This window comes from Macrotis lagotis, chromosome 1 (genome assembly GCF_037893015.1).
Source record: "Macrotis lagotis isolate mMagLag1 chromosome 1, bilby.v1.9.chrom.fasta, whole genome shotgun sequence".
Lineage (NCBI taxonomy): Eukaryota > Metazoa > Chordata > Mammalia > Peramelemorphia > Peramelidae > Macrotis > Macrotis lagotis.
The window spans coordinates 622,851,735-622,868,906 of record NC_133658.1 but is presented as its reverse complement, the minus strand read 5'-3'; the positions used below and the strand labels follow the sequence as shown (position 1 = coordinate 622,868,906).

The 17,172-nt window shown below is 36.2% G+C and overlaps 1 protein-coding gene across 1 annotated transcript in view; it reads left to right on the top strand.

The window, feature by feature from the left end:
- Window positions 1-17,172, top strand: part of DARS1 (aspartyl-tRNA synthetase 1) — a 70,191-nt gene that overhangs the window by 9,059 nt on the left and 43,960 nt on the right. Inside the window, exon 4 of the mRNA XM_074215067.1 lies at window positions 10,555-10,657. Within this exon, the coding sequence (XP_074071168.1) occupies window positions 10,555-10,657 (103 nt within the window). The remainder of the gene's footprint in view (window positions 1-10,554; window positions 10,658-17,172) is intronic.

Below are 17,172 nucleotides of genomic sequence, written 5' to 3'. Positions count from 1 at the left end.
TCCCCCCCACCCCCCCACAGAAGGCAATTTGCCAATCTTTACATTGTTTCCATGCTATACATTGATCCAAATTGAATATGATGAGAGAGAAATCATATCCTTAAGGAAGAAACATAAGAGACAGCAAGATCAGACAATGTATCAGGTTTTTTTTTCTAAATTAAAGTTAATAGTCCTTGGTCTTTGTTCAAACTCTACAGTTCTTTCTCTGGATACAGATGGTATTCTTCACTGCAGACATCCCCAAATTGTCCCCTATTGTTGTACTGATGGAATGAGGGAGTCCATCAAGGTTGATCATTACCCCTGTGTTGCTGTTAGGGTATACAGTGTTTTTCTGGTTCTGCTCATCTCACTCAGCATCAGTTCATGCAAATCCCTCCAGGCTTCCCTGAATTCTGGAAGGAAATTTCTTGATAGAAATAATCTTAATGCAGTGTTTATAAATTGTCTTCAAAATAGATAATTTACTTGAAAAGTAATGATGCAGATTCAGTTGAATGATGTCTCCCGATAGTCATCAGTGTTTTTATAGGTTGAAGATGTTTTAAAACTTCTAAAGATTCTTGACATTTATTAAAATTGCAGAGCTCTATAAATTTGCATTTTTATTTCTCTAGGTTTCTAATGAAAGTCATGCAAATTGCACTTTATGATTTTCATTTATTTGGGGTGATGCAGCATGTCCTATTTTTTTGCTGTTGAAACTGCACTCGAATTGAATTAATATTTAATTGAGCATCCTATACTCTGTATTGTACATATATATACAATACTGTCATGTAGGAATGATTTATTTTACCTATTTGGAAAGCTAACTGCCTAATCATAGATTCAGTCATTGACAGCATGAGTATCGCACAATTCTGGGGTAGAAAGTGGAAAATAAAAATTTATTACTTAAGTGATTCCCACTGCCACTTCAGTTCTATTATTAAATTTCTTACATCCTTTCTAATCCCTCTGAAGTAGAGTTTAACTTGAGTTCCATGGGAAGATTTAAGGGTACATGATCTTAATTTGCATTTGTTAATACAGGCAGCAGACATTTTGAAAAGGGATCCATGGATAAATGATCTTCTTTTGAAAAGTCTTTATCAGATTGCCAGAGGGACTCTGAGAAAAGGCACTTAAAAGAACCTTTGCTCTAATAGAAAGTAAGCAGTTTAAAAATTATTGGATAGCAAACTTTCTAAATTGAATTTATCTGTTTCCTAGAACAAATTCTTTCTTTTGATCTTCTGTTTTTTTTTTCATGTGACCATTGTTCTAGTCACTAAATATGAGTGATTTCTTCATGTTGCTTCATATCTTTTCATTCCTTTTTTTTGTTTTTCTGCCTCTACACTTGAGTTTAGATCCTTTTCCTTTTTCCTAGGAGAAGGTAATTTGGATAGAGGGGTACCATTGGAGTTAGAAAAACCTGGGTTCAAGTCACACATCTGACATTTATGCTGATGGAATAATCTTAAGTAAATTACTTAATCTCAGTATTATAGGCAGTTCTTGGCACACAGGATAAAACAAAACCTTGAGTCATAAGGACCTAAGTTCAAATCTAGTCTCAGATACTCAAATGCTGGGCAGGATATTTAACTATTTGTTTACTCTGTTTACTCATCTGCTAAATGGGATAACAAGACCCTCCCTCTCTATATTATTGTGAGAATTAAAGGAGATAATAATTGTACAACATTCAGTTTAGTGCCTGTCCTATAATTTATTTTTCATTATTATCTCTCAAATTCTAAGTTACATAAAAGGTGCCAACCTGTGTTAATGGCAGGAATTTCCTCATACCAATGAAATCACAAGTCCAGTTCTAAACCAACTACTTCTAAACTATATCCATAGCCTCCTAATGATTTTTCATGCTGCAGAAATTTCCTATACAATTGCACCATATTCTAATTAAACACTGTTTTAATCAACTACTCAAAATTCTCCAGGGGTTTGCCATTGCCTAAGGATGAAGTATGAACAGCTCAGGTTCTATTCAGGGTGGTAAAACAATTTTTTCTCAGATTGTTTTTTTTTTATCCTTCTTATCTTCTCCTTACCCCTTCCTCACCCCAAGGCAACTTTTCTTTATATACATAGGTAAATAATTTAGGATTCTTATATTGAAAGTTACAGTACAACAGGATTCTTATACTGAAAGTTACAGAACAGTACAGTAAACCTACATCATTCAATTAAAAAAGATCATTTCTCAGGAAATGACAAATAGAAATGTGTTACTTTAAAATTATGTTGGTAGCTCTTCCTGTCTATATTTCCTAAATAAATAACATCTTCTTAATTTACTCAGTTGTGCTAAACTTATAGTTTTATGAGTTCTTTTAATATGTGTATCTGCAAAGCACTAATTATTTGATAATTCTCCCCAGATTGGCGTATCTCAACTATTAGATTTGGCCTTTAAAAAGTACATTTTTTTTCTAATCTTCTTGTACTGGACAGAGAAATCTCTTATAAGATCTGAATGTTAACTAAAAGACAAAGAAATGATACTTTACTAAAATTGAAGATTGAAATATGAGTCATGAGGTAGTGAGAACTTATAATAGAGTGGTAGTGGTATCGAGAGAAGGGGATGTATTCATGAGATGTTGCAATGGTAAAATTGACAGGTCTTGACAATAGATTGAATGGGGAATGGGGGGTGAAAGATGGTAAAGAGTTGAGGATGACATCCAGGTGGTAAACCTGGATAACGGAGAAGATAGTGGTATCCTCTAAGAACAGGGAAGGTAAGAGAGGGGAAGGTTTAAGAGAAAAGAAATTGCCTTTTGGACATGTTTTCAGTTAAAGGTAGCTAATGGACATTCAATTCAAGGTGTCTGGAGGCAGGTGGAGATTTCAGATTGAAGGTCTAGAGAGATTGGAGGATGGTCAGCATAGTGATGGCAATTAAAGCCATAGAACTGATAAGATCATCAAGTGTAATGGGGGGGGCAGCACAAAACCTTACAGGATACTTATGGGTGGAGGACATGATCTGGATGAAGATGCAGCAAAGGAGATTGAGTGGTTCGAGAGGGAAGAAGAGTACCAGAGACCTAAAAAACTAAAGAAAAGAAAGTATCAACAGTGTCAAAGGATGCAGAGAGGGAAAGAGAGTATGAGGATTGAGAGAAGCCCATTGAATTTGGCAACCAAGAGAGGCCATTGGTAGTTTTGGAAAGAGCATTTTGGATACAATGATAAGGTAAAACTGGAGGAGAGGAAGTAGCTCTTCCTATTAAGACCTTAATGAGTTTAGCTACAAAAGACAGAAGAGATATAGGATGAGAGTTAGCAGGGATAGAAAAATGAAGTAATAGTTTAAGAGTGGAACACTAGCACATTTGTAAGCAATAGGGAATAAACCAGTATAGAGGGAGAAATTGAAAGCAAAAAAAGTTCTAGTGGGGGGATGACAGATGAGGCAGTCTGTTGGAGGACATAGGATGGATTGGAATGGGTTGAGCAAATAGAGAATCCTCCTTTAAGGAATAGGACCACTTCACTATGTGTGACATATAGTGGTAGAAAATATGAGTCAACAATGTCGTACAACTCTCCCTCACTTAAATCCAATTTATGCATACATCAAAAGATATCACCCTTGCCACCTTATCATTCCTATTACAGAGTCATGTGTGATAGGCAAAGGACAAAAACACTGGGAGCTGTAATCACAACCCTGCACACAGGCAACCCAGATCATGGGGTTGTTTCCCCATTGAAAGCAACTGTGGGATTCAGCAGCCCCCTTGGTAACTGAGCAGCCCTTTTAAGAATTGCACTGCTCACCTCCTAGTGTGAGGAAGGGGCTAAAAAAGGTATCATAAAAATTGTCTGCTTGTCTAACCCTGGCCTGATTACCAGGGCAGGTAGGGCTCCCCACCCTTTGGTCAAAAGCAAAAAAATTCAAAAAACTCCCTCAAAGAAGATTCCACACTCATAGACAACACAAGATCTCTAATAGTTCTGAAACACCTCTTGTTGCAAGAGAACTCAGCAGGTTTCATATCCAAATAGCAGGTCTGAGTGAAACTAGGCTGGCAAATGAACACTAGCCTACTGAAGTCAGAGCTAGATACACGTTTTTCTGGAGTGACCACAGTTAAGGGGAGCACCCTGAAGCTAGGGTAGGTTTTTGGAAACAGAACTAATCTAGTCAACAAACTTGAATATCAGCCAAGAAGAGTGAAGGACGGACTCATGACAATGAGGCTGCCACTTGCAGGAAAATGTCATGCCACCATCATCAGTGTCTATGCTCCCACCATGACAAAGAAAAATTTTATGCAGACCTGAAGACTTATCTCAATGTACCAGAAGAGAACAAGCTTATGATTCTGGGTGGTTTTTAGTGCTAGAGTAGCTCAGATTACCAGACATGGCATGGAGTCCTTGGGAGGAATGGAGATGGAAACAGCAAAAGCATTGTCACCTACTCCTGAAGACTTGTGCATCTCATGACCTTCTCATCACAAATACTGTCTTCCATTTACCTCAATGCAATATAACTTCCTGGATGCACCCTTGTAGCAAACATCTATTAGACTACGTTATCACAAGGAGAAGAGACAGAGTGACAAAGGCAAAGTGGAGTACAGAGTGCTGGACTGAACTCAGACTCATCCTCTCTAAGCTACATACTCACTTTCAACTAAAGCAAAGACCCCAAGGCAAAATGACTACCAGAAGAATTAATGTCAAGAGATTAGTGTCTGTATGATTGGGAACAGTTTGTTGCTCACTTGGAAAACTGAGCCAACACACAGTTGGCAACAGTAGAGCAGAAAAGGAGGGGGCAACTTTCAGAGATTTGGTGTCCAGCATTGCATTTGCTCATCTGGGTCAGAACACTCCCAAACGTTAAGACTGGTTTGATGAAAATAATGGAGAAATACAGAAGCTGCTAAATGAAAACCGAGAACTCCACAGAGTTTACCAGCAGCTTAGTTCATCCATTTCTAAGAAGACAGCATTTAATTCCATCAAAAGTAAAGTATGGGGGGGGCAGCTAGGTGGCTCAGTAGATACAGCACCGGCCGTGGAGTCAGGAGTGCCTGAGTTCAAATCAGGTCTCAGACACTTAATAATTACCTAGCTGTGTGGCCTAGGGCAATCCACTTAACCCTATTTGCCTTGCAAAAAAAAAACCTAAAAAAAAAGTAAAGTATGGGCAGTTAGGTGGAGCCATGGAGTCAGGAGGACCTGCAAATCTAGCCTCAGACACTTAATAATTACCTAGCTGTGTGATCTTGGACAAATCACTTAACCCCATTGCCTTGCAAAAACTAAAAAAAAAAAAGTAAAGTACAAGTAAAACTTAGAGAGCTGGCTCAGTAAGAATACAGATAAAATTCAGTTTTATACAGATAGTAACAATCCAAAGGACTTTTAAGATGCACTGAAATCTATTTATGGGTTAAAAATCTCTGGTGCATCCCAACTACTCAGTGCTGTCGGATCCACATTGATTAAGGATAGGGACATAATGATGGGCTGAACCCTTCTATAAGTGTTCTTAAAAGCTCATCATCAATCAATGCAGAAGCCATTGACTGTTAACCTCAAGTTGAAGTCAGTCAGTCCCTAGCTGAAGATCCAACTGAAGAAGAGGTTTTTGAATGCCATTAGGTTCCTTTAAAGTGGCAAAACTCCTATTTTGGCTGAGATCTACAAGGAAAAGCTGACTGAAATTTTTCAGGTCATATGGCAGGAAGAGGTTATTCCCCCCCCCCCCCAAGAATTCAAGGCTGCCTCTATCATCCATTTCTATAAAGGTAAAGGGAATAAAATTGTCCTGTGACAATCACAGGGATGTTTCTCTTTTAGTCATTGCTGGTAAGATTCTTGTTGGAGAGAAGCGATGTTAGACTCACCACCACACTAAAGGTCTTCAGAGCCGTTGTGCTGACCTCATTTCTTCAGAGTTGTTGTGCTGACCTCATTGCTAGATGCCTGTGAAACCTGGACAGTTTACCAGTGCCACGTCTGAAACTGAATCACTTCCATTTAAACTGTCTTAGGAAGATGGTTGGAGAAGATGCCAGACACTGAGGCCCTTTCTCGAGCTAAACTGCCAAGTATTCAACATTACTACAGAGAGTGCAACTAGATGTGCTGGACATGTTGTTAGAAAGCCAGAAGTAAGCTTGCCAAAACATCTATTCTATGGAGAACTCAAACAGGGCAAGAGCTCACAAGGGGGTCAGAAGAAGTGAAACTAGGACATCCTGAAGGTCTCTCTTAGAACTATAGAATTGATTGTTGGTATGGGAGACACTGGCACAGGACCACCCAGAATGGCATGCCCTCATCAGTGAGGGTGCTATGCTCTATGAAAAAGGCAGAATTGAAGTAGCTCAAAGAAAATATGACAATATGACAAATACAAGTTTAGAGTAAACACTTCTTTCCTCCCATCCCCCCACAGTTAAAAATGTTTGCTGTTTCATTTGTATTGTGTTTATTTTACATATCTTATGTGGATATATATTTCCTTCTATAGAATGTAAATGCCTTAAGGGCAAAAGGTATTTTTTGTGTGTCTTTATATAAAAGAATCATTTATCATGGTATCATAGATTTAGAGCTGAAGAGACCTGAGTCTCTATCTACTCACACCTCATTTTTCATCTGAGGTGCTTAGAGGTTGTGGGAGTTGCCCAAGAACACAGATGACAACAAATCTAGCCCTCCTTTCCTTTGTATCATCCTGCTTTAGATTAGATTTTCTGTGTAGTACCTGAGCCATGGTAGATACTTTGATGGACTTATGAAGCACTGTTGCACTTATGGATCAGTGACAGTACTAATGTTTTTAACTCATAGTAAAAACCCTAGCAGGTATTTGGTAAGAGCCAGGTTACTTTCCACTACCCACCCCCCCCCACCCCCCACCGTCCTGCTATCTGTATAGTAGTAATTTCTAGACCTATTGCTTGTGTAGATTTATTGATTTCTCTCTTTGTTTTAGAGAAATTTTCTTAAATTCTGCTTTGTACTTTTTTACTAGAGGGAGTGTATAATCCAAATAATATTGTGGATGTTTGTTCTGTTGGTTGTATTCAGAAAACTATAAGTTTATTATGGTTTATCTTGCTTACTCCTTTGTCCACTTAATGGCTCTTTAACTGCAGAATTGTATTATTGGTATAGTCATATTCAAGAAGTTAGAAGAAACCTTAAGGACCAAGTAGTCCACATTTTCACTTTAGAGATGAAGAGATTAAGAATTGGAAAGGTGCGGCTAGGTTGGTGCAATGGATAAAGTACAGGCCCTGGAGTCAGAGGACCTGAGTTCAAATCCAGCCTCCGACATTTGCTGTTTAGCTGTGTGACCTTGGACAAATCACATGACCCCATTCGTTGCCTTGTCAAAAAATAATTGGAATGATCAAGTGACTTGCCCTCAGCTGGTTAGTGACAGAGCAGATCTCCTGATACTCAGTCTCTGTATGTTGCTTTCTGGCTGTCTCCCTTCCTTCCCTTTTTCAGCTTAGAGAGGTATATCTTCAAAGGTTACTGAGAGCTGAATATTGCAAAGCTGAATCTTGTGTAATTATAATTTGTAACAAAACTTAACCCAGAAAAGAGGATTCTTGGGGAAGGGGGTTGAGCCAGGTATTATTATGAGTGCAAAATATTGGCTAACTAATACTCATTTTGGTGAATAATTTTTTCCTTTTTAAGTCTTTAATGTAAGAGATCACGGGGCAGCTAGGTGGCGTAGTGGATAAAGCACCGGCCCTGGAGTCAGGAGTACCTGGGTTCAAATCTGGTCTCAGACACTTAATAATTACCTAGTAGCTGTGTGGCCTTGGGCAAGCCACTTAACCCCGTTTGCCTTGCAAAAACCTAAATATATATATGATCACTTAATAGAGAAAGTAGGATTGATATATTCAGAAATGAATTCAAAAATTAAAATTTTTGAATGAGTGCTGAATGTTGTTCCTCCCCACCCCAGATGATAGCATTGTTCTGTTTTCTTTCTTTCTGGCTTTTTTTTTTTTTGCTTCCATGTTAATATCTGTGTCTCTTGTTCCCAGTTCCCTACTCCAGCTGCTCCCACTTCTAATCTCTGTCATTCTGTTCTCTCTGCTTTTCTTTTTTATCTCTTCTGTCTCATGTTACTTCTCCCATGCATCTCAGCTTTCTACAGAAACTTCTGTCCTTTTATAAATGTTGCCAGTCAGTCCAGATGGTCCTATCCCTCTGGTCAGCCCTCAGCTCTTCTTAAAAATCTTCATTGTAACTTGTTGCTTGACCTTACCTATTTTGTTGCTAGAATTTGGAGTTGCATTTCTGAATTCACAGACATTTGAGAATTCTAGAAGACTGGTCATCAGATATACAGCAACTCACTCTTTGATTATGGAATGTATTCATTTTTCAGCATGTTATTAAAGTGATGGTAAACATACCTTCTACATCTTACCCTTTTCTTTCTTTTCCCCCCCTTTTTTCTTAAATAATATGGCAATTCTTAAGTGTTTTCATGTATCTACAGTTTCTCTTGTGATTTAAAAAACTACCATTTTGAGGCTGAGTCATAAAGTTTTTCCCTATTATATATTTTTATTATTTTAGCATATAGATTAGAAAACATAGAATTGTGACTTTGGGATTTGAAATGGTACAAACATTCCTGTTAACCAGGTGTGAACAACAGTTTAAGTAGATTATGTCTGTAATTGAGACTCTCTGTTTTGCCTTTTATGATTGTCATTCATTTGGAAGATTCTATAAATTAACATTTTTATATGCTAACTATAATCAACTAAACAATAATTTAGAACCTATTATGTGCCTAGTTAATGAGGATGTAGAGATTAAAAATTATATAATCCATTCCCTCAAGGAGCTTACTTTCTATTGAGGGAGAAAACATATTTAAACTTATGTAAAATACGCAGAGTAAATACAAAATAGCTTTGGGAGAGAGAACATTGGAAGCTGAGGAGGAAAGGCATCACATAGAACATTGTGTTTGATAATAATGCCTTGTTCTTTTTTTATCAAAGTATATTCTTAGATTTCTCTTTTCTTTTTTGAAAGTCTAGGTATATGATGAGAATAGCAATTAGAAATTTTGAATTAGATTTAAATGCTTTATGAGGAAATGATTCTCAAAGTTTGATTTGGAGGCTCCTCCGGAGATTGCCTTGGAAGGTGGAATCTTTCCTATAACACAGATTAGGAATCATTAAGAATTACATTCAAATTCATACATTTGATAAATGACAGACCTGGAGTCAAACCTAAGATTATACCTATATGATCTTAGGCAAGTCCTACCCCCCTAGGCCCTAGTTCTTGCGCGCGCTCGCGTGTGTGTGTGTGTGTGTGTGTGTGTGTGTGTGTGTGTGTGATATAAGAGGTTACACCACATAACATTTTTGAAATATTTCCCAGCTCTGGGTCTATGATCCACTTATTTATAATTCAAACTTCATTGTTCTTTTTATGGAGATGATATTTTTTATATTAAAGGGGAAAGAGGCATATAGGAAAAAATAAATTGTACTGTAAGAGACTTGGATTCTAGTTGCTGCTCTTAAAATTTTGAATGAATCATTTAACTCTTCAGTCTCAGTTTTCCTACTTGTCTGTGAGGGGAGTGGATTATGGTGTGGAGTGGAGAAAAGAGGTTTTGGAATAAGGGAATCTGGATCCAAATTCTACTTTTGAATCCAACTAGTGTGCATCTTTAATGCCCTGTGCCTGTTTTTTTTTTTTTTTTCATTTGGAAAATGAGTAGATGGAACTACTAAAAGAAGACCTCTGAGGGCCTTCTAGTTCCAGGTTTGTGTTCCTGTGGCCCTGAGCACAGAGTTTTCTTCTCTCTCTTAAAGTGTTTGATTTTAAATTAAAGAATAGGAAAGAAACTAGACTTGAGAAATGTGAAGAGAAAAATCTTATAAAAAACAAAGTTTTTAAAGGATACTTAGAAAGTTTGTGATAGGGGTGGCTAGGTGGCGCAGTGGATAAAGCACCGGCCCTGGGGTCAGGAGTACCTGGGTTCAAATTCGGTCTCAGACACTTAATAATTACCTAGCTGTGTGGCCTTTAACCCCATTTGCCTTGCAAAAAAACCTAAAAAGAAAAGAAAGAAAGAAAGTTTGTGATAGTATTACTATAAATGGGAAAGGTTGGGTAAAATTATAGGTGGAAAAGTGAAGGAAGCCAAGCGCATGAACTTCTCTGTTGTATTGCTCTTTATAGCAGTGACTTGAAGTTAACTTTAATAGTAACTTAATTCATAATGCAAGAAAATAAGCATTATTCCTAAAAGATTGTGTATATTTTGTTAAAGGTGTTTTGACAGGTGTATATTGTTTCATAACTTGTATAAATATTTTAAATGAATTAATGTTAGATAATAGTTTTGATAGGAAAAAGAAGAGGTTTCCAGCTGCATGTGAAAAAACTCATTTTGTTGTGGAATTTTAGTCATATTGTAAAAGTGGAGAAATATTTTCTCTCTTTGAAAAAAAATGAAGTAATTTGATCCTGATATACCTGCATTGTTTTTATTTTTTTATTCAGGGAAGCAATGTTTCTTAGTACTACGTCAGCAGCAGTTTAATGTCCAGGCTCTTGTGGCTGTGGGAGACCATGCAAGCAAGCAGATGGTAAAATTTGCTGCCAAGTAAGTAAGCAATTATATCCTGTTGTCAGAGTAAACAATGGTGGGAACCAAGACTTCCAGGGGTTGGAACCATTTTCACACATTAACATCAATGCTTCGTTTGTTTTAAAATGTAGTTATTTAAATTGTCAGTTCACTATTGCTGAATACATTAAACTTACAAAAGATAAAATGGAACATAGACTTGAAATTCATTTGAAAGTGCTGAAGTAGCAGTCTTTCCAGAGACAACCCACACTGACTTTCAAACTGAGTAACAATAAAGCCTGGCAGCTCCAGCATCTCAAGACAACTTCATTCTCTTACATGTAGATGTGTCACTTTTTTTTAAACATGAGATTCTTTTAGTTGAGCAACAGGTTTTTCAAACAAAATCAATACCAATAACCATATTATTTTGAAAGGAAGGAATATGGCAGTCAGGTTCCTGAGTTAGAAGAAAGTAAAAATAGTACTATAAATCTCATTACTTTTAACTTTGCCATCAGTTTATTTTCTTTTGCCAGATTATGGAAGACTAAAGATTTTTAAAAGGAAGAAACCCAAATTGGAGATGGGGGTGTGTATGAGGGTGGAGGGGTATACACATAAATAGTTTTTATTAGAGAAATATTTTTCCTTCATTTTTATGCACCCATTTGCCTGTACCACATATTTAGAACATCTAACCTACAGTTCATTTAGAAGCATATTTCATTGCTTTTTGTTTAATTATTTAATTGTGACTATAAGTAAGAGAAGATTTCTTTTGATTATACATAGATTGTTTTACATATGCATGTGTTTGTGCTAAGTTGGAGAATTTGTATATAATGTTGGATGAGCCTTTTTTAAAAAGAAGTGTGAAAATATCCTTTTTAACTTTGTAGCTGGTTTATGTTTATGTTGATGGGTTCAATACAACAAACATTTATTCCTACCTACTGGGTGGGGAAGCATTTTTTTGTTTTTGTTGTTACATTCCAGGACAAAGTCCTACCCTCAAAGAGCTTTTAATTAGATAACTATTCCACCACATCCCCTAAAATAAGATTTTGACTTTAACAGTCTATTATACTTTGAATCCTAGAACACAGAGCAAATCATGTAACTCTTGGGGAGGTAGTAAATCCAGAGCAGAGTTGCAAAGGTTCTGATATACCTTGGACAAAGTTCCTTACCAATATCTCTTTTATACTCAGAAAAATCAAAAGTCCACAGACAAAAACAAAGCAAAAAAGATACATACATATATATGTATGTATGTATATATATGTGTATATATATATGTATATATATGTATGTATGCATTCAATACCTAGGAAAATTCTGGGGGAAATAACCTTGAATAGAATAGTTAAATAGAACTGAACTTTGTTTGACTCTTTTATCTAATGCAAAAGTGGTGTGAAACTAATGCCCCACCAAGATTTTTTTAAGTCAAATTCCCCGAAAATTTTTTAAATGTATTTTTAGTGTTAAAAAAAATTGTGAATTCCAGATTCTCTCCTTCCCTCCAATCCTCCTACCCATTGAGAAGGCAAACAATATGGTACAGTTTTAGTAATACATTCCCACAGAAAATATTTTGTTTCAAAGATGCAGTAAGTAAATGTTTAAAATCTTAACATTACTTTAAAATACATTTTGCTGTTACTGAAATATAAATTAGATAGTCTTTCCTTATGTTACTTGAATTCATTAAAATGTTCATGTTCAAATATATGAAATTAATTTGATGAAATTTTCATTAACTCTACAAGGGATTTGAATAAGCAGTGCCGCTGCCAGGTGTCCAACAATAACAAGACTTTGAGCTATTTAGAAAAACTTTAGTATGTACCCTGATGTTGTGAAATCCTCAGTGCAAGATGTAAAATCTATTTTAAATTGTTATTAAAGCCTTTACTGAAAAATATCTTAAATTGTAGCATAAGGAATATATATATATATATACACACATACATACATACATACATACATACATACATACATACATGCATTTTGGCATGATTTATTATTAGACTGGTAGTTTCTCTTGAAGTCTTTAATAATTCAATAGGTTTTTATCTCTTTGCTGTGTTTTAAATATGGTATTGTCTTAAGACTAAGAGATGGATGAGATAATTTTTTTAATTTCCTTCATGCCCACGATTCCGAAGTTCTTTGTTTTAAATTAAAATTTTGACATAATGTAAGCTTTTAGTGCATTTGCAACTTGGTTTTTATGTTTAAGACTAGACATTTGAAAGTAAATTTAATAATTTTGAATTTGCTTTATAGTAATATATTGGGGGTATTTTAAAAGATTTTTCAGATCAAACCAACATATTCCTCTCTGATACTTGGTAGTTTCAATACACAGGTAGGAAAAGATGAGTCTAGAAAAAAATATATTGAAAAATGTGGTACAGAAGAAAGAAAAGAGGCTAAAAATATAATAGCTTATACAAAAACCTATCACTTGTACCTTGAACATTTTCTTTTTTTAAAAAAATATAATTGATTTGTCTGGGTACATTTAGACCATCAGTTCATGATAAGTATAATTAATATTTATAATAAAAAAGAAAAATAGTAATGGGAAAAATATATAATATACAATTAAGATTTAACCTTAAATTATTTTAACACACTGATGAAAACAAAAAAATGGGAAATAAACAGCATTAAATAGCATCAGAACTGACTATCAGTTTTATTGAGAAGTTAAGCTAACATAAATTAATTGTTAAAAGGAATCCAAAATAGCCCAGAAAGTACCTTTAGTAAAGCAACATTTGACTTAGTTGACAAAAGGAGAAAGTTACCTGCTAAAAGCCACACTGGGTTAGAATTTAAACTCATTTGCAACATCTTTTGTCTGTGTGTGTGTGTGTGTTTTATAGTTTATTTTCATATTATTACAGTCTTATTGTAAAAGTAAACATAACCTGCCTCCTCCCCCAAAAATAGAGTAACCCTAAGAGAAATGAAGTCAAAGAAAAAAGTACTGCAGTCTGTATTCAGATTCTATGAACTCTGTCTCTGGGAGGAGTTGCTTTAGCAGTAGTCCATCAGAGAAGTTGCTTCAATATCTTTTCCCACAGGTGCTATAACTAGCTGTATTTCCCTCCATTCTATTCCTTCAACTCCTATTTATTCTTTTCTCTTTCTCTCTTTTTACCCTGTCCCTGCTTAAGAAGTGTGTTGTATCTGAGTACCCTCTCCCACAATCTTCCCTCTCTCCTAACACCTACTCCTCCCTCCCCTCCCCCCCTTTTCCTATCCCTTTCCTCTTGTTTTTCTCTAGGGTAAAATAGATTTCTATACCCTATTGAGTGTGTATGTTATTTCTTCACTGAGCCATTGCTGATGAGAATGAAGGCTCACTCATTCCCCCTCACCTTCCCTGCCCTTCACTCCATTGCAAAAGCTTTTTCTTGACTCTTTTATGTGAAATATCTTAGCCCATTCTACATCCTTTCGCTTCCTCCCAGTACTTTCCTTTATCACCCTTTAAATTCATCTTTATACCATATTGTACCATTATATTCAGCTTGCTCCTGTACCTTGTGCATATATGCGCCTTCTAACTCTTCTTATAGATGAGAAGGTTCATATGAGCTATCAGTATCTTCTTCCCATTCAGGAATACACACAGTTCAGCATCATTAAGTTCCTCATAATTAGTCTTTGTCCTCCACCCTCTCTATGATTCACCTGAATTCGGTGCTTGGAAATCAAACTTTTTGTTCAGCTCTGGTCATTTCAGTGGGAAAGTTTGAAAGTCCCCTGTTTCATTGAAAGTCTTTTCCCCTGAAAGAAGATGTTCAGTTTTGTGGGGTAGTTGATTCTTGGTTATAAACTAAGCTCTTTTGCCTTCTGGAATATCTCGTATTCCAAGCCCTATGGGGGGAGGGGAGAGAGTAGGGAGGAGTGGGTATTAGGAGAGAGGGAAGATCGTGGGAGAGGGTACTCAGATGCAACATACTTCTGAGTAGGGACAGGGGAAAGGGGAGAGAGAATAGAATAAATGGAAAGTTGGAGCAGGTTTGCTCACAGGGCTGTGCTGCGGCTCTTTCCAGCCCTCCAGTCCTGGTGAAACAGACCTTTCCTGCAGATCTCCTAAGTTGTCTTGGACTGGGAAATTGTATTGCTCAGTTTTTCTCTAAATTTTGGCTAGTCATAATTTGACAGCATTTGGAGTTTTAGGGGACGAGTTTCCAGGAATTCCTGCCTTCATGCCACCATCTCTACCTCAGTCCCATTTATAACATCTTAAAAAGAAGAATGGTCTTTGATAATGAGTAATGCCATTTCATAAAGCAGGGGGAAGCAGTGAAGGATAAAACCATCTAAAAAAGCTTGATGTGATGCAAGTCAATTGTCAAGCATTTATTAACCTTTTCTGTGAACAGTTACTTAGGCAGGTATACAAATACCAGTGGTAAAATGATTGCTACTCACAAGGAGCTTAACATTCTAATGGAAGACAACAAACATGCATGTAACAATAATTGTAAGAGAATAAATACAAAATAGTTTAAGGAAGTTGGGAGAAGGGGGGGGAATACTGAGCAAGGATATCCCAAGGGCATTCAGTTACAAAAACTGGAAGACTGGCAACAAAAGGAAAGTGAAAAGTATTTGCAAAAACTAAACAGGGTAGCTAGGTGGCACGGTCAACCTCAGACACTTAATAATTACCTAGCTGTGTGGCCTTGGGCAAGCCACTTAACCCCATTTGCCTTGCAAAAAAAAAAAAAACCTATTTAAACAAAGTCTTCTCCATCAAGGAAAGTGATCCGACTACATATTACCCTTGACCCCTAACATCTCAGTCTCTGATGTGCTTAAAAGGGAACTAGAAATAACACTAAAAAAATTTTTTTTTAAAAGCAAAGATGGGAAAGGCAGCCAAATTGTTTCAAATAAAGAAGAGACCTCTGTTAGACATGATACAGTTATGAAGGCATTGAAGGACCAATTTTTTATTTACATGTAGGGGAAGATAATCAGTAGCTATATCAATATCAAAAAAAAAAGGTGCCCAAAAAGAACATTAATAGCTACCAACTTCTATGCTTACTCTTTCATCTATAGCAGAATTTTTGAGGGTTATATTATCCATGAATTAAGGGCATCCTCAGTGATGAATAAATAGGCTTTTGAAAATGTTACTCAAGGATGTATCATTTCTTACCATCTTATAATTGACTGGAATGTATAGACTATGAATTTTGAATTTTGTAAAAAGCATTTAACTCAGTAAAACAATATTCCCTTTTATGGACCCTTATTCAACAAAGTGTCACATTGCTCTGTCGAGTATTCAGGATTCCTTAGAATGTGTAACAGCAAAAATAACCCTATATCCTAACCCTGTAATAATAAACATTGAGAAAAGCATGAAACAGAAATGTGTCCTTTTCAAAAATGTTTTCTATTCTGTCAAAGGATATCCAGTGCAGAGTCCAGGTTAAGGAGATTCCCTATGAATAGGCTTTATTGATCCTGTTTGTAGATAAGATTGTGTTAATTGAATTGTCCCCGTGATATTACAGAACCTCCAGGAAGAGATCTATAGCCATTTAAGAAATAAGGTCTGTCCAGCCATACAGAAAAGAAAAAAATCTATGAAATCTATTCACATGAATATATACTTATGGACAATATAGTACTTATCCAACAAAATATATCTAGGAGAAGCAATATGGACAGATAATGAACTGGTCTCAGATTTTTAAAAAGGGTTGTTTTTGGAAACTGCAAAAACACTGAGCCTTTCATTTACTAAACCTGAACTTTCTATAGTAGTGAAGGCCCATCTTTCAATACTTGTGTTGCTGTAGAACAACAAGCCTTGGAATATCACCTACTCTAAAGAACTAAAGATGAGTATCACAGTTAAAACATACATAGTGAGTTTGAAGAAAAAAAGTAAAAAATGTCATCAAGAAATTATACTAAAGAAAAAGATGGTCTCATGCAAGAACAAGGAATGACAGATGGAATGTTAGGATGTCCTACCCATTTTCATTTGTTTCAGTTGTTTCCAAATTCTTCATGACTATATCAGGAAACATCTGAGGCCAAATTTGAACTCAAAAAGATGTTTTCTTGACTTCAGACCCAGCAGTCTATCCACTGCCCCACTTACCTGCCCCCTCTACCAGGACCCTGACGATGAGCAAAAACAAAAAAAAAAGAAACCCCAAACCTAACAAAACATATTAGATGGGCCCTTTGCATCAGTCTTTTAGGAGGACATGGATGAGCTGGGCACAGATTGGTGAGCTGTAACCTATGCCATTGGATAGAACTTTTGATGCAAAAACACAGAACCATTTGAGTAGGAAAGATAAAGGGGCATTTCTTGAAAAGCTTTGACAAAGTAATGAAAAGATAGAGCTCTATGGACTCTGTTTTTGTTTGATAGGCTTAATGTAGCATTTGAACTAGTTTAGTTCTTGAGCTCCTTTGTGGAAGAGACAGGTTCACTTTTATGTTTTTATCATCGCTGCCTAGAACAGTACCTTCGCCATAGCAAGCAC